This window comes from Bos indicus, chromosome 29 (assembly GCF_029378745.1).
Source record: "Bos indicus isolate NIAB-ARS_2022 breed Sahiwal x Tharparkar chromosome 29, NIAB-ARS_B.indTharparkar_mat_pri_1.0, whole genome shotgun sequence".
NCBI classification, from domain to species: Eukaryota; Metazoa; Chordata; class Mammalia; order Artiodactyla; family Bovidae; genus Bos; species Bos indicus.
The window spans coordinates 41,497,322-41,522,373 of NC_091788.1; the positions used below are offsets into that span (position 1 = coordinate 41,497,322).

Below are 25,052 nucleotides of genomic sequence, written 5' to 3' on the forward strand. Positions count from 1 at the left end.
ACGGACTTCCCTCCGTTTACCTCCCGCCCCTCTCACCCCCTGGGCCAATCGCCGCCGGCGGCTTCACGGCGCAGCCGCACCGGAGCCGGAGTCGGGGAAAGGCTGGCTTCGGCCCAAGTGCCTCGTCGCAACGAGGCGTGTGCGTACCCCACTCTCCGTACTTCCAGCCGGGGCTGCGCAGCCGCCTGGCGCTCCTTCGCCACACGCGCCTCCCACTCCGTCACCCCCCCCCCCCCCCCCACCGCCAGTCCCGTCTGATCCGATCGTGCTGTCGTCTTAGGGCTTGTTAGCTAGTCTCTGTCCCTTAGTTTATTTATTTATTTTTTTGTCCTTTAGTTTATACATGCAGCCACTTCTTGAGGGGAAAAAAGCCAGAAAGGAAGAAAGGAGAATCTTGAAACGTGAACTCCTGCTGGCAATTGTCTTTCTGGTTAGTTAACAAAAGGACTTTACAAACCCAAGAAATACAGTTAACCCAAGCCCTCCTATTTCCTCAAGCCTTCAACTTCTACCCAGCAACACACACTCTGACCTCGCCTTGTTGGCCAGCTTGAATCGTCATCTGCAATTCTGATTGGTCTTCTATGATCTTGCAGTTTTGTTTTGTTTTGTTTTGTTTTTCAATTGGCGAAGCAGCCAGGGGTATTCCCCTCTCCCCACTGGGTTGGTCCGCAGGGGAGGCTAGAGAGGCGGGGTCGTGTCTGTGGGATTCCTTTTCCCGGGCCGCTTCTGATTGGGCGCGTGGTGCAATGCGCGCGACCCTTCAGACATCAAACTCTCGGGAGGCTGGACCCTGCCCTCTCCGTGCTCCCGGCTTGTAAAGCGAAGTGCGGCGAAGAGACTACGGGTTTGGCCTGTTGCAGGGGGGCGGGGAGCTGGCCGCTGGTGGTAAGGGGGCTTGCAGCTGGGCGGCGCTACGGCTGTACCACCATCGGCCTGTGGTTGGGGTGCACGGACTGCGTTCACCTCGGTTCTCCAACTCCCGGCCCAGAAGTCAACGAATGCTGTTGAGTAAGGGCAAACAAAGAGCTGGGATGGAGGCAAGCCCCCTAGACCCTTTTTAGCAGTTATTCCCGCCTACTCCCTTCCGCTTCCGAGTCAGGGAGGTGTGTCCGAACGAAAGGAGGAAACAAGAGCCGCCGGCGTTCAGACGCGGGCCACGATTCTTTAGTTACTGCGTTATAGTTTTCGTGTTTTTTTCTCACCCGGGAGTCGCCGCTTTGGGAAATCAATTAATCTCAGGCTTTGCTGTTCCCACATCTACTTCCTGATCAGATGCTTGCACTTCGAGAGATTAAAAAGTAACTGTAGAGAAGAAAGGAAGGGGCTGTAGTAGAATCAAGCAGTCATTCCCTGAGAGGCCTCCTGGAGAAGGAGAATTTCCTTGCTTTTTTAAGTCAGCTGCCAAAATTCGTTGCTTCGCTCCTATTCCTAGAGCTTCGGTTGTTCTTTCACGTCCCAATTCCTCAAGAGCACTGGGCGACAGAGTTATGGAGAAACGCCTGCAGGAGGCTCAGCTGTACAAGGAGAAAGGGAACCAGTGTTACCGGGAAGGGAAGTACCGGGATGCTGTAAGTGGGTACCATCGAGCTCTGCTGCAGCTGCGGGGTCTGGATCCAAGTCTGCCCTCCCCGATACCTAATCTGGGACCTCAGGGCCCGGCCCTCACACCTGAACAAGAAAACCTACTTCACACCACCCAGACAGACTGCTACAACAACCTGGCTGGTAAGAACAGGGCCGACGGGAGGGTACAGTGTCAAGGCCGGTATATGAAAGTTTGAGAATATTGGGAAAAACACTGACGGCTCTTCTGTCGTTATCTAGTTATTCTACCATGAATTGCAATATACTTTCAATCTATGGGGCTCTAATTGAGTTTCGGTGCTTCTAGACTTCACTTGGAGAGTTTGATAAACACAACTTCTTGAGCCTACCATGATTCCGATCTAATAGGTCTGAGGTTTGTGAGTTGTGTGTACCAATTTGCGTTTCTATCAGACTCCCAGGTGATGGCTAACAGGTTTAAGAAATTTTGCACGACTTCCTGGTGGCTCAGACGGTAAAGAGTCTGCCTGCAATGCGGGAGACGTGGATTCAATCCCTGGGTCGGGAAGATCCCTTGGAGAAGGAAATGGCAACCCACCCCAGTATTCTTGCCTGGAAAATCCCATGGATGGAGGAGCCTGGAGGGCTACAGTCCATGAGATCGCAAAGAGTTGGACACGATCGAGGACCTAACACACACAGAGAAAATACTGAACCTGATGCTGAGCTCAGCTTGTTTGTACACTGGTACCGAATCAAATTTCACAGACAGAGTTTTGGGTGAAGTAGAAAAGAATAGCTCTTTTGTTTTGCCAGGCAAAGGGGAACAGAGCAGGCTCCTGCCCTCAAAACCACAAGTCCCCACCTGGGGAAGATACTGTGAGGTTTTGTATAAATTGTCCAAAGAATGTAATCATCTCATGGACGTTTTTTCTAATGGGTTGGTGGTGAAGTAAGTAAGGCTAAGCATCATTGACCTTCCAGTTCAGCTGTTCTGGGGTCTACACTGCTCCTGGGTGGCATACCATTGTTAATTGTTAACTTCTCCCACCTGGAGGTCGTTTCTGTATCCACAAAATAGCTTAAGATGTTGTTGAGACTGTCTGTTGGGGAAACAGGACCTTGCCTCAAGGTTGCTCTTGACTGTTTCTCCTTGGTCTCCCAGCCCCACCCTTCCCTAATTAACAATTGCTTGAGTCTGCCCTTCAGACCTCAGGGAAGGTCGTAGAGGCTGAATGCAGACTGTTTCTTATAATCGAAGAAATGGCAGACACAAAGCCCTTGTGCCCAGGAGCCCCAAAGACCCTGCACAGTATCAAACCTATGTTTAGACTGTTGTTTCTTTAATATTTAAAATTTAGGAAAGAAGGCACTTGCTTCAGCTGGTGGTGTAAGTCATCCATCTTAGATGTTTTGGATAGCTTTTCCTCATTTTCCTGCTTCCTATATAAAGCAGCTAGATGATACCTTGGGTAACTTGTACCTTCCATATCCAGCTGGCCTTGCATGGAGAAATAGTCCAGAGTTAGTATCACTACGATTCATCTGCTGAAAGAAAGGAGACTTCTGAAGTCTGTTCTGTGGCAGGCAAAGTAACCATAGAGCTAATTAAGTTTGTTTTGAAGTATACACTTTGTAATCATTGTTTAAATTTTTTTCCTTTTTACTACCCTGGTCCTCAATGATTTGGTGAAATTCTAGCTGTTTTACAGTGTGTGTCCAAAGCTATTCTTAGACTCAAGTAACCGTAATTATAGTAGCTACTATTTCAGTTCATTCAGTAATTATTTTTTGAATAAATTAATATTTATTGATATACTGAGGATTGGAGAAGGCAATGGCACCCCACTCCAGTACTCTTGCCTGGAAAATCCCATGGACGGAGGAGCCTGGTGGGCTGCAGTGCATGGGGTCGCTAAGAGTTGGACACAACTGAGCGACTTCACGTTCACTTTTCACTTTACACTTTCATGCACTGGAGAAGGAAATGGCAACCCACTCCAGTGTTCTGAAGCCTGGAGAATCCCAGGGACGGGGGATCCTGGTGGGCTGCCATCTATGGAGTCGCACAGAGTTGGACATGACTGAAGTGACTTAGCAGCAGCAGTAGCAGTAGCAGCATACTGAGGATATTGCAGTATAGTAAAACAGATAAAGGTCCCTGCTGTCATGGGGAGATGGATAGTTAACAAAAGAAGTAACTTGTGTATTAGACGATGTTGACTGAAAATGAGGCACAAGGAGAGAGTTTTGAGTTAAGTTTTACTTGGGGCAAAATGAGGACTGCAGCCCAGGAGACAGCACCTCAGACAGCTCCAAAAAAAAAACTGCTCCAAAGAGGCAGTGTGGGGAGGTTAGTATATAAGATTTTTGTGAAGGGGGAGTTCAATCTAAAGACCTGTTTTCTTGGGGCACAAAGTGCCTCATTCTGAACTCCCTCAGGGCGTGTCAAGGCCTACAGCTGCAGTAGCCCAGGATTCAGCCTCCTGCTGTTGGCAAGCACCAATTTGTAGTTGACAAAGATGATAAGTAATGTGGAAACGGATAAAGCAGAAAATGGGTGTATGGACTTCCCTGGCAGTCCAGTCATTAAGACACCACGCTTCTAAAGCAGAGGGTGCCAGTTCTATCCCTGGTGGAAAAACAAAGATCCCACATGCAGCGTGGCATAGCCAAAAGAAAGAAAATGGGAATAGTGAGTGCCGTAGGCATGGTAGTGGTCAGGGAAGGCTCATTAAGGTGACATTTATGAAATGCCATGTATAAGCCCTTGATACACATATACATATAAACCTTAAGTATCATAGCAATCCTTTGAGGTAGATTTAAGGAACATCTAGTAAGTGGTGGAGCTAAAATTAAACCTGGCAAGTCCAATTTTTTTGTGGCTGTGCTGGATCTTTGTTGCTTCGAGGGCTTTTCTCTAGTTTGGCGAGCGGGGGCCACTCTAGTTGAGGTGCTTGGGCTTCTCATTGGGGTGGTTTCTCTTGTTGTGGCTCATGGGCCCTAGATCACAAGCTCAATAGTTGTGAGACATAGGCTTATTTGCTCTGGCATGTGGGATCTTCCCAGATCAGGGATCGAACCCATGTCTCCTGTATTGGCTGGTGGATTCTTTACCACTGAGCCACCAGGGAAGCCTCTGTACTTAAGTTCTTATTGCAGAATACTGTATGTTAGAGAATAGAATACACCTTGGGGAATTGGTCAGAAATCAAGGAAATGAGATACATACTCATCTTGACTGTCCAGGTGGACCTGAAGGCAGAGACTGGCTTATCCATCTGTAGACCCTCTGCTTGGAGGCGCTTGGTAGATGTTTCCTAAAGACTCACTAAAATTAAGAAATTTCACTTACATGAGAGTGAAATTTATGTGTTGGGCAGTTTATTTATAGTACCTCTCACCTTCACAAAAATTCTGCAAGGTAGTAATGATTTTCCCTACTTCATAGATAAAGAAATCAGACCTCATCGCTAAAACCCTCCAATGGCATATTATTGTACTTAGGAAAATATTCAAACTCTGACCTTCACCTGCACAACCTGACGTGATCTGGCTCCTCCGTAGACTGAATTCACAAAGCACACACCCACCTTCCGGCTGGGTAGGATCTCTTCTCTTGGCTAGAATGCCCTGTCCCTTGAATGACCCTGTCATTCAGATCTTGGCCCAAAAGTCACTTTCTCAGGGACGCCTTCTGTAATCAAGCATCACTCTGACCTCATTCAGTCTCTGTCCCAGTACAGTTCTATTTTCCACAAAGCACTAATAAATAAGTGAATTTGTTAGTGTGTTCCTTCTGCCTGGGAATTAGGATGCAAGCTCTACTCACTCACCAAGGTGTCTGTCTTGTTCCTCTTTTTCTCCTGCTCCTACCTCCACCTAGCACATGGTCATTACCCCAGAACTAGTTGTAGAATGAAGGAACAATGGGTTACATCATGGTAACCCATCATTGATGGGTTAGCTGACGCTGGGGAAATACTTAAGTATGAACCATATGGCCACTTGGTGGGGATGTTGTAGAAGGGACGCAGACACAGCCCTGATACTCCTTCCTTCCCAGCACATGATTTAATAATGCTGTGTGTAATTCCCACAGTTGTTAAACAGGAAATGCATTTCCCTTCTTAATTACAGAAAGACAGAACATTGACCTGAACATTGTCTCCTACACAGATTTGTATTTTGAGGTCCCATCCTTTTATCTAAGGAATTTGTGAGATAATATATCATCATTGAGAAGGGTAATTTTTGAGTTAGTCTTTGGTTCAGATTTCTTACTCATTCCACCTAAAAGCTGTGGGATCCTAGACAAGTTACTTTACCTTTGTGAGCCTTGATTTCTTCATCCATTAAATGGAGATGCTAACACATAACTGACTTCAGAGGGTGGATGAGAAGATTAAACAAGCCCCTGGCACAGTGCTTACTGTTTACTCACACTATTAATGGCAGTCGTTGTTGTTACTAGGACTTCAGGACAAGAATTGTGAAATGGGAGAGTCAAGATAGACAGAGAGGCTTGAGTAGAAGAGAGACAATGAAGAGTTTTAAATAATTTCTTTTTTCACCACGTGGCATGCTAGCGATCAAACCCCTGCCCCCCGAGAGTTCCAACCACTGGACCGCCAGGAAAGTCCCCATAAATTTAAAGTATAGTCTAATCAACTTTTTAAAAATTATTGATTTAATGTGGCTGCGCAGGCTTTTCTCCAGGTGCGGTGCCTCGGGCTTCTCTGTTGGGTGGCTTTCTCTTGTTGCAAAGCACAGACTCTAGGGCACTCGAGCTTCAGTAGTTGAGCTCCCAGGCTCTGGAGCACAGGCTTAGTAGTGGTGGCACAAGGGCTTAGCTTCTCCGTGGCACGTGAGATCTTTCCGGATCAGGGATCGAACCCGTGTCTCCTGCATCGGCAGGCGGATTCCTAACCACTGGACCATAAGGGAAGCCCTAGTCTTATCAACTTTTATAGCTGGGCCTGACCCACGCTAGGTATTGGGTTGGCCAAAAACTTCGAGTTCTTCCATAACATCTTACAGAAAAACCCAAACAAACTTTTTGGCCAGCCCAACACGCAATGGGCATTTGACAGATAGTGAAGTAAACCGTGAGGTGTGTAAAACTTGTATCCACTGCTGTATCCCCAGTGGCTAGCATGATGTCTGGCGCACGGTGGACATGCAGATGCATTTACTGGGTGAGTGAGTGTTGCTGTAGCATCCTGGATTTGGTGCTTCCTTGTGTTGGGCGATGGGGCATCGTGTAACAAGGTCCTCTTCTCTCTCCCTTCCGTTTGCTGCCATTAGCCTGTCTCCTTCAGATGGAACCAGTAAACTATGAACGGGTGAAAGAATACAGCCAGAAAGTCCTGGAGCGGCAGCCTGATAATGCCAAGGCCTTGTATCGGGCTGGAGTGGCCTTTTTCCACCTGCAGGACTATGACCAGGCCCGGCACTACCTCATGGCTGCTGTCAGTAGGAAGCCAAAAGGTGAGAGAAGGGGGCTGAAGTGGGAAGTACAAAAAATAGTCCCACTGAGGTAGTATCTGTGGGAGAGGATTGTAGTTCATTTTCCAATGTATTGAATTGTGAAAATAAGTAATAATATATTCACACGTTCAGTAGTAAAAAAGTATAAAAAGGTGTATGACGATGTATAACAAACAGACCTTCTACTCATGAATTCCAAGTTTCAGTTCCTAGATGGAGACTAAAATAGGATCTAGATTCCAGTGAATAAACTTGATAATCCTTGTTTCTACCAGTTTTCCAGCTGAGGTCTGGCTTTTGCATGACTGTCCTTTCATCCTTTAGCTCAGCTAACCCCAGGTATGACCTAGAAGAACAGGCATCCTGAGAACTTGAGGCTTGTTTCCAAGGCAAAAAGGATATTGTTAAGAGAATGATAAACTTGTTCCTGTGTTGGTGGTTCAGCTCTGAAAATTGTCTCCCATTTTGCATTATGGCTTAGAGCAGCTACTGAAGTGAGGGGTCCCCAAACGTAAAATAACTCAGCAGCACCACTCTAATTGAATGGAAAAGTCATTAAAGTGTTAGTTACCCTGGTTTCTTGCGTTGCAGGCAGATTCTTTACCATCTGAGCCACCAGGGAAGCCTGGAAAAGTCATGAATTAATAAAGATATAAAATATGAACCATTGCTCATGTTTCTTTCAGGTACACAGATTAACTGCCACCCATGTATAGTAGGTTTAGAGGCTGTGCTCTTAAAATTACTGTTTCTTCAGATGCTTTTCATTATTAAGTTAGAAACCAGCTCAGCCTTGTACAATAATTTTTTAAAATATATATTTATTTATTTGACTGCATCAGGGTTTATTGCCACGTGTGACCTCTCTGGTTGTGGCACAGGGACTCAGTTGCCCCACATGTTGTTGAAAATAGGTGATAATACATGTTGTGGGACAGCTAAGTCCCTGTGCCACAACTAGAGAGGATCTTAGTTCCCTGATGAGGGATCGAACCTTCGGCGTTGGAAGGTAGATTCTTAACCAGTGGACCACCAGGGAAGTCCCTGTACGAGATTCTTTAGAGATTAAAAGTGGTATTAATGAAGGAAATGTACGTTGCATAGAATAGTTGTGATATACGCAGATCTTAGAAATTTTCAGAAATGGAAGGGTGTTCACAGTCCTCTCCTGTCTGGACGCACAATTACGGGTCTGTCTCTGATTGGCTCCTTTGTCCTGTTCTAAGACGCCAACGTCCGGAGGTACCTTCAGCGGACACAGTTGGAACTCAGCAGCTACCATCGGAAAGAGAAGCAGCTCTACCTGGGCATGTTTGGTTAAAAGAAGAAAGATACTCCTCCACTTGAACTTAGATGAACCATTAGAGACCCATCAAAGGGAAACCTGAGCCTCAGCAAGAGAAATTACCCCCACACCTCTGACTGAGGTGAACTTCTGTTTTGCTTCTAGTGCTGCACAAACTCTTCTATCACTTACATAGGCTGTGTTTTTGTTTCCCCATCTTTCTATTTATATGGCTTTTAATATATGGTATTATATATCAGAAACATTTGCCTTGAGAAATACAACCAGAAAACACTCATCAGTTATAGGTGGATTAATCATAGCTCTGGCATAGATTTTGATGATAGATGTTGGTAGATGTAGTCATATACAACGGATAAGGCTTAGCAGAAGATGAAGTAATAAGGACAGGCAGAAAGGAATGTTTTCCCTTCGTTTCCTCAGATTTCTAAAGCCAAAATGGGAAGCCCTTACACAGGTCACAAACTGGCAAATACATACTGTAAAACTAGACAATAATAAATTGGACCCACATGCCTCAAAATGAAAGATTTAAAAGTAACTACTTCATTAATTCCTTTTTCTTAATGTTCCACATACATTGAGATTCTTTATCCTCCACAAAAGTATCTAGTTCCTCTTGTTTCTCTTGATAATTTCTAACTATTGTAGCCTTGCTATTGCTCACACTCAGATCATTAATATAGTATACTTATTTATTTTTTTTTATTAAACCCTTCTGTCTTAAAACCCCTGGAGTCAAGCATCTAAGTATATATTTTATAACCTTTCAAAAGACCTCATGCCAGAAAACTTGTAAACGCTTGAATTTTTAAGTTGCATACCTATAGGATGCTCATTTCTCTAAGAAAGGCAAGAGTTTACCAAGTCTTCTAGAAACAATGCGACAAAGAGCAGGATAGAAACATAGATCTGTTTTTTACCTGTCACCTCGTATTTTGTAAGAACTCCATTCCTTAAAGAGGAGGGAAACAGTGAGGAAAGGTTCTCTTTCCTTTGTGCCTTTTAAGCACCGACAGAACTTTCTGGAAGCTTTGTTGGGCACAGGTGCAGGCTGCAGATCTGGTACAGCCATGGCTCCGTAGGAGGCTTCCTCAACCGGAGCACCTTTATCATTCTGCACACTTATTCTAATGTCCACAATGTATGAGTTGTACAAGAGTAGATGAGGCCATAATAGCTCTGCCTCTGTATTTATGAATGAAAGGAATAAGGACATGTCATTAGCCATCATATAAACACAGTTTACAGACAAAAACTTCTTGGTCTTGCCAAGTGTACATGAGCTCTTCTCTCTTAATCAGTAATGTGTCTCTCTTGATGAACTAGGCTCCTCTTTGTATCTCCCTGTACTCTTAAATAGTACAACCATCAGCTTTTAACAAAAAGTCTTTATACCAAATAGTCTTTTAAGTCCAAGGACACAGCTAACAAAAGAGGAATATTTTAGTCCTCTTCCAAGCTGCTTAAATTTCTAAGCCTAGACTGTTGCCAAATTATGTCATGGTTGTGTGTTATCTTTGTTTGGGGCTGGTTTTGCTTTCTGATTTTCTCTTTTTTCCCCACTAAGACTTGATGTTATAGTAAGCTATGTTCTGTATCAATGAGGAAAAAATAAAGCTGATATTTAAAAATGTATTGTAGATGTATATTGTACTAATCTTTTTTTTTTTTTTTTTTTCTTTTTTTGCATTACTAAGAGACAAAGTGGTCAGACTTACATTTTGGTCTTTAATTTGAAGGCCAGCTCTAACAAAGATGCTAATGAATGGGAAAGTGGACAAAGGTAGGCAGTCAGATATGGGTCTGGAGGAGGCCTGCCCAGCCCACATCCTGAAGAAATCAGGTAGCTAAATCTGTGTACTCAGAAGTTTGTGGAGGGGGAAGCAGTGCACCTTACCAGTCCTTAAGGGTTTCCACACAGGATTTGAGGGTTTGATTTTAGAGAAAGCATTCATGGTGATGTGAAGATTCGTACTTTGGCACATAAGGAACAATTAAGAATGGCATTCCGCCAAATTGATACCCACTATCTTTACAATTTTGCCAAAATAACACACACCTATATTACTTTTTAGTCAACATTTTATTTAAATATATATTTTGAAAGGAATTTTTGGACAGAGGAACATGTTAAATGATATCATGGGAAGGTAATCAGCAAACCCCAGACTGAAACCATAAGATGCAAAAACCAATTTCTGCAATAAATTGCAAGGAAAAGGAGAGGGGATTTTATATCTTAAAAAGAGGTTTGAGACACATCAACCAAATAAATATGACTCTACTTTGGATTCTTATTTGAAGAAAACTAAGTTTATAAGACTGAAATAATGAAAAAAAATTATATGTATAGGTCTCCTCCGAAGTCCTGGCACAGAGCTCCTAAAACCCTTAGAATTTGGATTCTGATTTGAGAAAAAAAAAAAAAAGTATGGGACAATCAGGAAGCTCTGAACAGGAATTATCAGTTTTGTTGGGTGTGATCATAGTGGTTGTTGGTTTAGTCATTCAGTCGTGTCCGACTCTGACACCATGGACTGGATCCCACCAGGCTCCTCTGTCCATGGGAATTTCCCAGGCAAGATTACTGGAATGGGTTGCCATTTCCTTCTCTAGGGTATCTTCTGACCCAAGTGATCATGGTATTTGGTCCTTTTCTTTTTTCTTCTTTAAGAGTCCTTTTAGAGATGGCATGCTGAAATTGCTTACTGATAAAATTGAGGTGGGGACTTTAGAGCACTTTATATCATTTGCCCAAAAAAACGAAACAACCAACCAACCATAAAAATAAGTATTAGAAAAAAAAAAAAAAGTATTAGTATATAACCAAGTAAATCATCTTTGGAATCGCTGGCTTTGGAGAAATTGAAATCAAATGTGAAGGGCTAAATGGTGAGTATTGTGAAGCTAAGGGCAAGTGAAGGCATATGCTTATAGCCAATTAAGAAAAGAAGTGAAATCCTAAGCTAGGAATATGTTTCTAAAACTGGAGAGCAAAGGTTGGTTGTCTGAAAACTTAAATCAGCTTGGAGCTCAAAAGCAAGTAACTTCTTGGGGTTAAACTCTTAGTAGCCTGGGGCCTGATCCATCCCACCATTGGAGGCCGATTTTGGCTCAGTAGAAGTAATCATTAGTCAGTGATAAGGGTTGCCCAACAGTTAAATAGATTTCCTTTAGGGATAGTGAGTTCTCTTTCAAGCAGAGGTTCAACACTTGGCAAAAGGAGGATCCAGTGTTGGACTAGAGGTTAGATGAGCTGACCTATGTCTCCTTGAATCCATGGATGGGGCCGTCAAGAGAAGTGGAAACCAGAGAAACTTCTCTATTGATCACACCTCTACGGACAGGCATAAACCATTCTTGGTGTCCAGCAGATGGATAAAGAGAGGCAACTGCAGCAGTAAGTGTGTTGGCTGCTGCTTTAAATGTCTTACAAATTCCTAGCTGCTACCTCCAATGAAGAAAGCATTCCATGCTGGGAACTAAAAATAAATGCTCTTCAGGAGAGAATGTCACCAAGTAACAGATCCTCTTTAGTTTGTATTGCACTTGGCCAAGACAGTAACAATGGTTCCTGTGTCCCCCAGATGTCCAGAGAAATTATATACATGATATATACATATACACATATTATGCCTTGCTTTTAGGAACCATTCTGAGGCAACCGATTTCTCCTCCCCCCGCCCACCCCCAGCCCCATGTCTTTTTAAAAAATTGACAGATAATTCACAATCATAAAGTTCACTCTTTTAAAGGCAACTGATTCTTATAGGCAGTTTGACGTGATAGTTACTCTAGGAAAAACTTTGGAAAAGGTGCTCCACTCAGCTAAAATAGCTCTTACTGGGTTTATGTACATCTTGCCTTGTTTCACCAAGGAGTTAAGGCAGTAATGTATTTGCATAAATAAAATTAGGCATTTGAAAGATACAAAGGTTATTCCAACACGAGGAAAACGAAAGGCATGGAATTTACTCCCAACCTTGGAAATGTTAAGCATCAACTTTTGCTCTCCATAATGCACCAGGTAAGGAACTTTCTTTGACCAAATATTTGCTCAGCTCTGTCTCCTTCCTATGACTCAAAAACAGTAGCCTACTAGTAAGAGTTCACAGTGCTGAATGTAATAAATCCAAAAAGAGAAGAAATTCAGGAAATTCACTCATATTTTCATCTAAATATTCCTTCCTGCTTTTTTTGCACTCAGTTCCTTATGTGTCAAAGAGAAAGGGTTTGTGGGGAGCCCTCTGGTCCATCGTACAAATACCACTCTACCACAGGCAGGGGCAGACCCTTCTCCTGGATTTCTAGAATGCTTTATCCTCCATGCCACATCAACACCCCAAGTTCCCATTTCTTTGCTATCTCTATTGCCAGTAACACCTGTGTGATCATAGATGAGTGATATGACCTGTCTAGGCTATCATCACACCTTTTAAGTGAGAAAGTTGGACTAGATGAACTCTGAGGTTCTCTTCCAGTGTTTCTTGCTTTAGTTTTCCCAAGTACCCAGCATTTCCATTTCACAGGCCCTCAACCTCCACACCTACCACCACAGTAGTGTTTCCTGCCTTCCAGTTTGTCGTCTTCAGAGACCTCAATCCACATATAAGACGCAGGCAAAAATTTCAAGTCATTAATACAGTATTTGTCGTTGAAACAGTCAACCAAGTCTTTCTACATGGAAAGCAGACAGAAAGGGGTAAGGCAACAAAACCCAACACTCAAAAAAGAAACAGCTTCTAGTTCAAAGTTAACCATCTTCAACAAAGTTTTAAACCAGCATGAAGTCATAAGCCAGGGTTCAAATTCTGGCCTGCGCTTTACCTAGTTCTGTGACCTTGAACAAGTTAACGTAGATTGTTCAGTCTCAAGTTTCCTTGTCTGTGGGGAAAAAAATGGGGAGAGGGATAATACCTCAAAAATTGTTGAGGATTAAATGTGTATATGAAGTCCCCAATACAGCCCAGGACACAGGAGCTCAAATACAACAATAAACCATGTTGCTGCTGCTGCTGCTAAGTCGTTTCAGTCATGTCCGACTCTGCGACCCCATAAGACGGCAGCCCACCAGGCTTCCCCGTCCCTGGGATTCTCCAGGCAAGAGTACTGGAGTGGGTTGCCATTTCCTTCTCCAACGCATGAAAGTGAAGTCGCTCAGTCGTGTCCGACTCCTAGGGACCCCATGGACTGCAGCCTACCACGCTCCTCCGTCCATGGGATTTTCCAGGCAAGAGTACTGGAGTGGGTTGCCACTGCCTTCTCCCACAATAAACCATAACTGTGTAAAATAACCTAATTCGTATACTTTTCCTAAGTAAAGTCTACATTACCCTCTACTTATCTCACTTTTTTCCTCCTAAGCAACCTGACCCCTACCCCAAATGCAGGTGTCAGATTCCTAAAAAGCCTGGAGGAAAGCTATGAAAAAATCAGGAGGCATGCAGGTTTGTGGAAGAAACCAGCCAACCAGTTCAGAGAAATACTTTCACTGCCAGTTTTATGGTCCAAAATGCAGAGTGAAGAGCGATTACATCTCAGGAAAATTCCCAGGGCGGCGAGGAGTTGGCTGAGATGCAATACCCATAAAGTCCTCTCTGGCTGGGAAAAGAAAAGGGTAGGAACCTTCAGCCTGGGCAGAATCTTCATTCAGTCCCCAGCAGAGGAAATCAGGTGCTTCCACCTCCCGTGCTGCCCCCTGGTGGCAGCAAGAGCAGGCCTGGCATCGGCTCATGCTCTCCCGGATGTTAGTTTTTGGAGCCAAGTACAAAATCTTTGGGTGGCCCTCCAACACTGCTGTTCTGTCTGTCTGCGGTCGGGGAGCCAGGGAGGGGCTGCGCTCCCAGGACGGGGCCAGCCTCTGGATCCGGTTTGCTGCGTTTGGCCAGGTCCTCATTGTGAGCCTTGCGGATGTGGCGGTACAGGTCCCCTGACTGCGTGTAGCTGCGCAGGCAGTAGCGGCACTCGTAGGGTCGCTCCCGCGTGTGCACTGTGGCGTGACGCCGCAGTGTGTAAGAGCATGAGAAGGTCTTCCCACATGTCTTGCAAGTAGGAACATCCTCAGTAAAACCCCCAAAGCTTCCTGGGGCTGTTTCATACTCAGAAGGCAAGTAGAGTGGCTCATGCAGGGCGGGTGGAGCAGGCAGGGGCGAGGTCACCAGTCCTCGATGATACTGCCCTGGACCTGGCAGCAAATGGTAGGGTAGGTGCGGATCTGGCGGCAGGAAGTGGTCACTGGGCCCCACCTCCTCCAATCCTGCTGCCCGTGGCTCCTCAAAGGCCTCTGGCTGGGGGGGCTGTCCACCATACATGGCTCCTCCAGGAGGGAAGAGTCCCTCGGGGCCTCGAGGCTGTTCCTCTGACACGTCAGGCTCCTCATCAGAAATCACAATTGCTTCTACTTTCACCTGTACCAGCTCAGCTTCCGCGGGGGCTGGAGCCTCGGATGGAACTGGGACTGCAACTGAAGTTGGAGGATAGAAGCCTTGCAATGGTCCTCCAGTTGCCCTTGGTTCTACCACCCTCAGGCTCTCAGAACCCACATCAAGTGGAGCCAGTGGCTCCACTGAAACAGTTGGGAGGCCCGCAGAGAAGTAGTTTGCAGGGTTGGTCTCTGTGGAACTGCTGGGGCTGGCAAGAGAGACATCAGCCACTGGTACAGGAGGTGCCCGAAGATGCGATGACTCAACCTCCACGCCAGGCTGTGTAGTGTCAGCCCCAGCTGGCATCGGTGGCTCATCTGGAGGACAGATAGGTGAGGGAGCTGCAGAGCCTTTCCATTCCCCTTTGCCCCAGGGCCCTGATGTCTCTGCTGATGCCAACGAAGGCTGGGAACCACGGGAAGTGCTGGACAAAAACTCCAAATTAGGGGGTTGTGAGTTGGTTTCTTCTTCCTTCTTGGTACTATCCGCCTCTGCCAGGCCCCGGGCTTGCAGCCGCCGCTTACACACCTTGACAATATCATTCATGTGCAAGTAGCTGGCAGCCGCCAGCACATCCTCCACAGGGGTATCCCCCCTCAGGACCAGCTGGCCAGCATACATAAAGTCCAGAAGCAGTCCAAAGGCCGGGGCTGTGACAATCTCGTTGTGGATACACACCAGATCCCTCTTGTCCAGTTCCCGCTCTTTGTAGAAAAGCTGGAAAAATGGGCTGCAGGAGGCCAGCACAGCCCGATGAGCCAAGAACTGGGTACTACCCACCATCACGGTGCAGTCACAAAGGAAACCCTGGGACCGCTGCTCTCGGAGGCTCTGCAGCAGCTGCTGGCTGTGTTCTGGGAACTCCATAGCACTCCACAAAGGGAAAGGGACCTTAGGAAGATCCTCTCCAGTGGCTCCCTTGGGAAGAGAGGAAAGTGGGTTAGGGTAGGTAACCTCCCTATATATCTTAACGTCAGCTCTGAGCTATTACTTGCCACCCCAAAGCCTCTGGCAGCAGCATCCCGACCCCAAGATGCTCCCTTACATTACTACCCTTCTTTCTCCCAGGTCACACCCAGTGGTCTACTTTTAGCTCCGCCCCTCGGCCTAACCGTAGCAGCAGGCCCCGCCCCTTCCACAAAGCCCCTCCCCGGAAGTCCCGCCCCTTAGGCAGCCTCCGCTTCCTCGATGCCCACCCGGTAGCTTCCAGCACCTCGTCCAACTAGAGTCTCGACCCCAGGCCTTCTCGGGTGATACCTCTTCGCCCTACTCCGGGAACTCCCTGAGCCTCTCTCGAATTCGAGGGGCTAAGAAGTCCGAGGGTGGGAACTAGCAGAGAAAGCTGACCCTCACCCACCAACGAGCAGCCACCGGGAGAGCTCCGCCCCTTCCCGCCTTCTTAGTTTTAAGTGGCTCAAATTTGTCTTCCCTCGTCTCGGATTAGTTCACTCTCTACTAACCATGCCCCCGACTCAGGGCGGTGTCTCCAAGTGGATGCTGGTGGCCGTCGCTCAGGCAGCTAGGCGCCCGATTGGTTAGCGCTCCTGTCCTAAACTTTTTCTTCTCGTCCCGCCTTCTTTGCCTCGGAGCCCTTGAGATTGGCTGAGCTTCTCCATCTACCTGAGGCTGTGGGAGGGCCGGGACCTGTGAGCAGTGGAGCGCGACGCCCTCGGGGCGGGGCTCGAGGCCTGCCACGGCGCAGAGCGTTGTGTCTTAGCAGGCAGCATGTCACCCCGGCTGCTGAGTGTCCGGGAAAAGGAGAACCAAGAAAATGGTGTGGTACCCAGGAGGTCCGGGTCTTAGACTCGGCTCTGCCTAACCGTGAGCGATGGCTACACCTCTCTAATCTGCAGTTGTCTCTTGAAGGTCTCTTCATCCCTCAAAAACTTGAAGATGCCCTACTGCCTTACTCCCCGCAGTCTGATAGATCCAGGCTCCTGGCTCAGCAGTGGTGGTGTCAGAGAACTAGCAGCTGTGTGGATTGTAATGTCCCTAGCCTGAACTCTAGTGAAGAGACGCGTGTCCTTCTCTGTGTCTGGAGCGTAGTGGGCAGTTGCTGATAGGAGAGGAGAGAATGGGCTCACAGCCCTAAAATGTCCCTGGGCGTGAAAATAAAGAGTGTGGCTACTTAAGAAATATTCCAAAGTACCTAGAGGAACCAGAGGAAAGGGCTGTAAATTGGGAGTCAGTGATACCTGCCTGACCTCAGACAGGGACAGTATGTTGACAAGGTTTTTTTAGTTACTGAGTCGCTTCTGACTCTTTGCAACCCCATGAACTATAGCCCACCAGATTCCTCAGTCCTTGGGATTTTCCAGGCAAGAATACTGGAATGGGTTGTCGTTTCCTTCTCCAAGGTATCTTCCTGACTCAGGAATCGAGCATGCATTTCCTCCTTTGGCAGGCAGATTCTTTTACTGCTGAGCCACCAGGGAAGCGGGCCATTGGCACTGGTAACTCCACAGTGCGCTTCATCCACTATTCACCCCTTGACCTGCCACACCTAGCATCTCCACTTTATTCTGCAGCCAAGCACTCATCAGATCTAAGTAGAATTAGGGACGGTTCATCTTTCTACCTTCCATCATTATACTAGAGATATGCAGGCGACACTGCTCTCAGGTTGAGAGCTCACTTCTTCCAGATAGTCTTCCAAGCCATACAATATTTATTGTTTAGTTCAGTCACTCAATCGTGTCTGTCTTTGCAACTCCAGCACTCCAGGCCTCCCTGTACATCACCAACTCCTGGAGTTTACCCAAATTCATGTTCATTGAGTTGGTGATGCCACCCAACCATCTCATCTTCTGTCATCCCCTTCTACCTTCAACCTTTCCCAGCATCAGGGTCTTTTCAAATGAGTCAGTTCTTCGCATCAGGTGGCCAAAGTATTGGTGTTTCAGCTTCAACATCAGGCCTTCCAATGAATAGTCAGGACTGATTTCCTTTAAGATGGACTGGTTGGATCTCCTTGCGGTCCAAGGGACTCATTAGAGTCTTCTCCAACACCACAGTTGAAAAGCATCAATTCGTCGGCATGCAGCTTTCTTTATAGTTCAACTCTCAAATTCATACATGACTCCTGGAAAAACCATAGCTTTGACTAGATGGACCTTTGTTGACAAAGTAATGTCTCTGCTTCTTAATATGCTGTCTAGATTGGTCATAACTTTCCTTCCAAGGAGTAAGCCTCTTTTAATTTCATGGCTGCAGTCACCATCTGCAGTGATTTTGAAGTCCCCCCCCCCCCGAAATAAAGTCACCCACTGTTTCCCCATCTATTTGCCATGAAGTGATGAGACCAAATGACACGATCATAGTTTTCGGAATGTTGACTTTTAAGCCAACTTTTTCACTCTTCTCTTTCACTTTCATCAACAGGCTCTTTAGTTCTTCTTCACTTTCTGCCATAAGTGTGGTGTCATCTGCATGTCTGAGGTTATTGATATTTCTCCCAACAGTCTTGATTCCAAATTGTGCTTCATCCAGCCCAGTGTTTCTCATGATGTACTCTGCATGTAAGTTAAATAAGCAGGGTGACAATATACAGCCTTGACGTACTCCTTTCCCAATTTGGAACCAGTCTGTTGTTCCATGTCCAGTTCTAAATTACTTCTTGATCTGCATACAGATTTCTCAAGAGGCAGGTCAGGTGGTCTGGTATTCCCATCTATTTCAGAATTTTCCACAGTTTATTGTGATCCACACAGTCAAAGGCTTTGGCATAGTCAATAAAGCAGAAATAGATGTTTGTTTTTCTGGAACTCTCTTGCTTTTTCAATGATCCAACGGATGTTGGCAATTTGATCTCTGGTTCTTCTGCCTTTTTTAAATCCACCTTGAACATGTGGATGTTCATGGTTCATGTACTGTTGAAGCCTGGCTTGGAGAATTTTGAGCATTACTTTCCTAGCATGTGAGATGAGTGCAGTTGCCTGGTAGTTTGAGCATTCTTTGGCATTGCCTTTCTTTGGGATTGGAATGAAAACTGACCTTTTCCACTCCCATGGTCACTGCTGAGTTTTCCAAATTTGCTGGCATATTGAGTGCAGCACTTTCACAGCATCATCTTTTAGGATTTGAAATAGTTCACCTGGAATTCCATCACCTCCACTAGCTTTGTTCATAGTGATGCTTTCTAAGGCCCACTTGACTTCACATTCCAGGATGTCTGGCTCTAAGTGAATGACCACACCATCGTGACTATCTGGGTCATGAAGATCTTTTTTGTACAGTTCTTCTGTGTATTCTTGCCACCTCTTCTTAATATCTTCTGCTTCTGTTAGGTCCATACCATTTCTGTCCTTTATTGAGCCCATTTTTGCATGAAATGTTCCCTTGGTATCTCTAATTTTCTTGAAGAGATCTAGTCTTTCCCATTCTATTGTTTTCTTCTATTTCTTTTTACTGATCACTGAGGAAGGCTTTCTTATCTCTCCTTGCTATTCTTTGGAACTCTGAATTCAAACGGGTATATCTTTCCTTTTCTCCTTTGCTTTTCTCTTCTCTTCTTTTCTCAGCTATTTATAAGGCCTCCTCAGACAGCCATTTTGCTTTTTTACATTTCTTTTACTTGGGGATGGTCTTTATCACTGCCTTTTGTACAATGTCAGGAACCTCGGTCCATAGTTCATCAGGCACTCTGTCTATCAGATCTAATCCCTTGAATCTATTTCTCACTTCCACTGTATAATCATAAGGGATTTGATTTAGGTCATACTTGAATGGTCTAGTGGTTTTCTTCAATTTAAGTCTGAATTTGGCAATAAGGTGTTCATGATCTGAGCCCCAGTAAGCTCCCAGTCTTGTTTTTGCTGACTCTATAGAGCTTCTCCATCTTTGGCTGCAAAGAATATAATCAATCTGATTTCAGTATTGACCATCTGGTGATGTCCATGTGTAGAGGCTTCTCTTGTGTTGTTGGAAGAGGGTGTTTGCTATGACCAGTGCCTTCTCTTGACAAAACTCTGATAGTCTTTGCCCTGCTTCATTCTGTACTCCAAGGCCAAATTTGCCTGTTACTCCAGGTATTTCTTGACTTCCTAATTTTGCATTCCAGTCCCCTATAATGAAAAGGACATCTTTTGTGGGTGTTAGTTCTAGAAGGTCTTGTAGGTCTCCATAGAACCTTTCAACTTCAGCTTCTTCAGCATTACTGATCGGGGCATAGGCTTGGATCACTGTGATATTGAATGGTTTGCCTTGGAAACAAACAGAGATCATTCTGTCGTTTTTGAGATTGCATCCAAGTACTGCATTTCGGACTCTTTTGTTGACCATGATATCTACTCCATTTCCTCTAAGGGATTCTTGCCCACAGTAGTAGATATAATGGTCATCTGAGTTAAATTCACCCATTGCAGTCCATTTTAGTTCGCTGATTCCTAAAATGTCGACGTTCACTCTTGCCATCTCCTGTTTGACCACCTCCAATTTGCCTTGATTCATGGACCTAACATTTCAGGTTCCTATGCAATATTGCTCTTTACAGCATTTGACTTTACTTCCATCACCAGTTACATCCAGAACTGGGTATTGTTTTTGCTTTGGCTCTGTCTCTTCATTCTTTCTGGAGTTATTTCTCCACTGATCTCCAGTAGCATATTGGGCACCTACCGACCTGGGGAGTTCATCTTCAGTGCCTATCTTTTTGCCTTGTCATACTGTTCATGGGGTTCTCAAGGCAAGAATACTGAAGTGGTTTGCCATTCCTTTCTCCAGTGGACCATGCTTTGTCAGAACTCTCCACCATGACCTGTCCATCTTGGTTTGGCCTACACAGCATGGCTCATAGTTTCACTGAGTTAGACAAGGCTGTGGTCCATGTGATCAGATAGGTTAGTTTTCTGTAATTGTGTTTTTCAGTCTGTCTGCCCTCTGATGGAGAAGGATAAGAGGCTTATGGAAGTTTCCTGATGGGAGAGACTGACTGAGGGGGAAACTGGGTCTTGTTCTTATGGGTGGGGCCATGCTCAGTAAATCTTTAATCCAATTTTCTGTTCAAGGCTGGGGTTGTGTTCCCTCCCTGTTATTTGACCTGAGACCAAACTATGGTGGAGGTAATGAAGATAATGGTGACCTCCTTCAAAAGATCCCATGCATGCACTGCTACACTTAGAGCCCCCAATGCCACAGCAGGCCACCACCGACCCATACCCCCGCCAGAGACTCATGGCCAAGTCTTGGTCAGTCTCTTGTGGGGTGACTGCTCCTTTCTCCTAGGTCCTGGTGTACTCAAGGTTCCATCTGTGCCCTCCCAGAGTCTGCTTCCCAGTCCTGTGTAAGTTCTGGCAGCTCTATGGTGGGTTAATGGCGACCTCCTCCAAGAAGACTTTTGCCATACCCAGGTCTGCTGCACCCAGAGCCCCTGCCCCTGTGGTAGGCCACTGCTGGCCTGTACCTCCTCAGGAGACACCCAAACACAGTTCTGTCTCAGTCTCTGTGGGGTCTCTGGGTCCTGGTGCACACAAGGTATGTTTGAGCCCTCTGAGCATCTCTGGTGGGTATGGGGTTTGATTCTAAATGCAAATTCACCTCTCCTACCATCTTGCTGGGGCTTCTCCTTTGCCCTTGGATGTGGGGTATCTCCTCATAGCCACGGCTCCAGCGCCGCGCAGCCACCACTCCCACGAGCTGTGAAAGTGCTGCACTCAATATGCCAGCAAATTTGGAAAACTCAGCAGTGACCATGGGAGTGGAAAAGGTCAGTTTTCATTCCAATCCCAAAGAAAGGCAATGCCAAAGAATGCTCAGACTACCAGGCAACTGCACTCATCTCACATGCTAGGAAAGTAATGCTCAAAATTCTCCAAGCCAGGCTTCAACAGTACATGAACCATGAACATCCACATGTTCAAGGTGGATTTAAAAAAGGCAGAAGAACCAGAGATCAAATTGCCAACATCCGTTGGATCATTGAAAAAGCAAGAGAGTTCCAGAAAAACAAACATCTATTTCTGCTTTATTGACTATGCCAAAGCCTTTGACTGTGTGGATCACAATAAACTGTGGAAAATTCTGAAATAGATGGGAATACCAGACCACCTGACCTGCCTCTTGAGAAATCTGTATGCAGATCAAGAAGTAATTTAGAACTGGACATGGAACAACAGACTGGTTCCAAATTGGGAAAGGAGTACGTCAAGGCTGTATATTGTCACCCTGCTTATTTAACTTACATGCAGAGTACATCATGAGAAACACTGGGCTGGATGAAGCACAATTTGGAATCAAGACTGTTGGGAGAAATATCAATAACCTCAGACATGCAGATGACACCACACTTATGGCAGAAAGTGAAGAAGAACTAAAGAGCCTGTTGATGAAAGTGAAAGAGAAGAGTGAAAAAATTGGCTTAAAAGTCAACATTCCGAAAACTATGATCGTGTCATTTGGTCTCATCACTTCATGGCAAATAGATGGGGAAACAGTGGGTGACTTTATTTCGGGGGGGGGGGACTTCAAAATCACTGCAGATGGTGACTGCCCCCATGAAATTAAGATTCTTGTGCCTTGGATGAAAAGTTATGACCAACCTAGACAGCATATTAAGAAGCAGAGACATTACTTTGTCAACAAAGGTCCATCTAGTCAAAGCTATGGTTTTTCCAGTAGTCATGGATAGATGTGAGAGTTGAACTATAAAGAAAGCTGAGTGCTGAAGAATTGATGCTTTTGAAATGTGGTGTTGGAAAAGACTCTTGAGAGTCCCTTGGACTGCAAGGAGACCCAACCAGTCCATCTTAAAGGAAATCAGTCCTGACTATTCATTGGAAGGACTGATGTTGAAGCTGAAACTCCAATACTTTGGCCCCCTAATGGGAGGAACTGACTCATTTGAAAAGACCCTGATGTGGGGAAAGATTGAAGGCAGGAGGAGAAGGGGATGACAGAAGATGAACTGGTTGGATGGCATCCCAGACTCAATGGACATGAATTCGGGTAAATTCCAGGAGTTGGTGATGGACAGGTAGGCCTGACATGCTGCAGTCCATGGGGTTGCAAAGAGTTGGACATGACTGAGCAACTGAACTGAATACTGATGATCTCTAATTCCATAACAGCCTTTCTTATCTCTGCCACCACTTTCTTATCCTCAGACCAGAGACTGAGGTTCTTCTGAGATTTGCACAAGTAACTTGGCCAAAGACACACAGCTGATAAAAGGCAGAGCTGAGATTGAATCTAGGTCTATCTTCAAAGTCACACTCCTGACCACTTTGTAGATTTATCTTCTTAGAGTGTCCAATGGGTGGTCTTCAAGATTGTTGTAGTACCCATGGACAGAGAATTCAGACTCAGTTGGGGGCCATATTATCATGGCTGTTGGAAGAACCAGTGGCACAGAAGTAGTGAAAGGTTGTTGTTGAACTGTTGAAGCCACACGTTCTGGGAAAAAAACTCACTCAGAAGGACAATGCGGATAGTGGAGTGCAGTTTATTACACTGGTGGGCCCAGGGCAGAGTCTCTTCTTAGCCAAGGACCCTGACCAGTTTTTGTGAAAACCTTATATACCCTATGTAAGTGTAAGTGCACAAACCCACCTCCCCAAATTCCCAAACTAGTCTGAACAAAGGAAAAAGAAAGATACAGTCAAAGTTAACCCGTGATTCATATGCCTTAAGCATAGGTAGTTAACAGTGGACAATTATCAACAGGCCTGTGTTCATACCCCAATAAGCATAATAGAATGTATGATTCTATATGGTTATACAGATAATTAGGGTATTCTTTTAGGCAACGGAGAGTCTAGGTACGAGCCCTGGGCCTCTTCATCCGAGGCGCCTGGTTTTCCAGTTGATATGTCATTTCCATAGATACTGGGCATATAGCTCAAAGTCCACAGTCCGGCCCAAGATGGAGTTCTGCTTTCAAGATAGAGCCTGTTTTGTCTGTTTCCTCCTTCAGAACAATGAAAGATGCCAGAATTCTCGGCCTCCGGAGGAGAAGAATTCAATCCGGGGCCAGAGGTGAGGCTTGATCGCTCAGAGCTTTCATGTAATAAAATTTCATTAAAGTATAAAAGAAATAGAGAAAGCTTCTGACATAGACATCAGAAGAAGGCAGAAAGAGTGCCACCCTGCTAGTCTTTAGCTGGATGTTTTATAGCTACTGGGCTTCCCTTGTGGCTCAGCTGGTAAAGAATCCACCTGCAATGCAGGAGACAAGGGTTCGATCCCTGGGTTGGGAAGATCCCCTGGAGAAGGGAAAGGCTACCCACTCCAGTATTCTAGCCTGTAGAATTCCGTAGACTGTATAGTCCATGGAGTCGCAAAGAGTCGGACAGGACTGATCGACTTTCACTTTCACTTATATAGCTCCTGCTTCTGCTACTGCTGCTAAGTCGCTTCAGTCATGTCCGATTCTGTGTGACCCCATAGATGGCAGCCCACCAGGCTTCCCTGGCCCTGGGATTCTCCAGGCAAGAACACTGGAGTGGGTTGCCATTTTCTTCTCCAATGCGTGAAAGAGGAAAGTGAAAGTGCAATGAGCGGGGCATGGCGGCGGAAAAAAAAAGAAAAAAAGAAAGTGAAAGTGAAGTCACTCAGTCATGTCTGACTCTTAGCGACCCCATAGACTGCAGCCCACCAGGCTCCTCGCAGTCTGTTAATTAGAGAAATGAAATGTCTCAAAACTCAGAGACTGGCACCAGTCCCCTCACCCACATCGTGCATTTCGAGATAACATTGGCACAAGGGGAGTTGTCCCCGGCCATAAAATGAGTGACATGAATCTTGAAGAAAGGCAGGTTTTCAAGCAAATACAGTTTCATGAACATTACTTAAGAGAATATTTGCATGGTTTGTCAAGTCAGCTCTGTGTCTTAGGTGGAATCGACTTGAAGATGGAGTCTAGGGTAAATTCACAGCTCATTAACATAGCTTAAGACAAACATTTCCATAAGAAAAACACATTGGTTAGTTGAAGGTTTGGGAAAAGTTAAGTTCAGGTGCAGCCAGGTGTCATGGCAAAGCAGAATTTTAAGAGAAACCTCTTTTTAAATTTGTGTAGACAAAGGGAAAAATCTTAACACTTGTAGCTTGTTCCTCCTGCCACTTAAGAGAGAGAAAAAATGTCTGACACTTCCAGCCTATTCCTCCATTCGGAGATCCCTGGTCTTCCTTCCTGTTACCCTCTCATTTCCCCCTTTTATTTTAAGAGAATTATGTTGCCAAGGGAAAGGGGCATTGTTCTTGTTCCGTAACTGCTTCCAAGCTGATAAGGGATGTTGTCCCTAAATTGGTTAGGCAATATATTTTCCTAACCCTCATATTGAGGG

The 25,052-nt window shown here is 45.4% G+C and overlaps 2 protein-coding genes across 3 annotated transcripts; one reads left to right on the plus strand and one right to left on the minus strand.

Annotated features, from left to right (window-relative positions):
* The first annotated feature begins 509 nt into the window (after positions 1 to 509).
* On the plus strand, positions 510 to 9,985 carry TTC9C (tetratricopeptide repeat domain 9C). 2 transcript variants are annotated; one of them, XM_019954673.2, is made up of 4 exons: positions 510 to 1,011; positions 1,436 to 1,728; positions 6,859 to 7,041; positions 8,268 to 9,985. In XM_019954673.2, exons 2-4 carry the CDS (start codon positions 1,491 to 1,493, stop codon positions 8,360 to 8,362), a joined length of 516 nt encoding a protein of 171 aa, XP_019810232.1. In that variant the 5' UTR covers positions 510 to 1,011; positions 1,436 to 1,490; the 3' UTR covers positions 8,363 to 9,985. The 2 variants fall into 2 exon arrangements, with proteins under 2 accessions (XP_019810232.1, XP_019810233.1); XM_019954674.2 differs by lacking the exon at positions 510 to 1,011 and having other exon boundaries at positions 1,023 to 1,728.
* A 429-nt stretch (positions 9,986 to 10,414) lies between these two features.
* Positions 10,415 to 16,201, minus strand: ZBTB3 (zinc finger and BTB domain containing 3). The gene is given in 3 exon segments (XM_019955286.2): positions 10,415 to 14,114; positions 14,116 to 15,690; positions 16,130 to 16,201. Coding segments are annotated over 2 exon segments (1,758 nt in total). The 5' UTR covers positions 15,640 to 15,690; positions 16,130 to 16,201; the 3' UTR covers positions 10,415 to 13,880.
* Between the last annotated feature and the right edge of the window lie 8,851 nt (positions 16,202 to 25,052).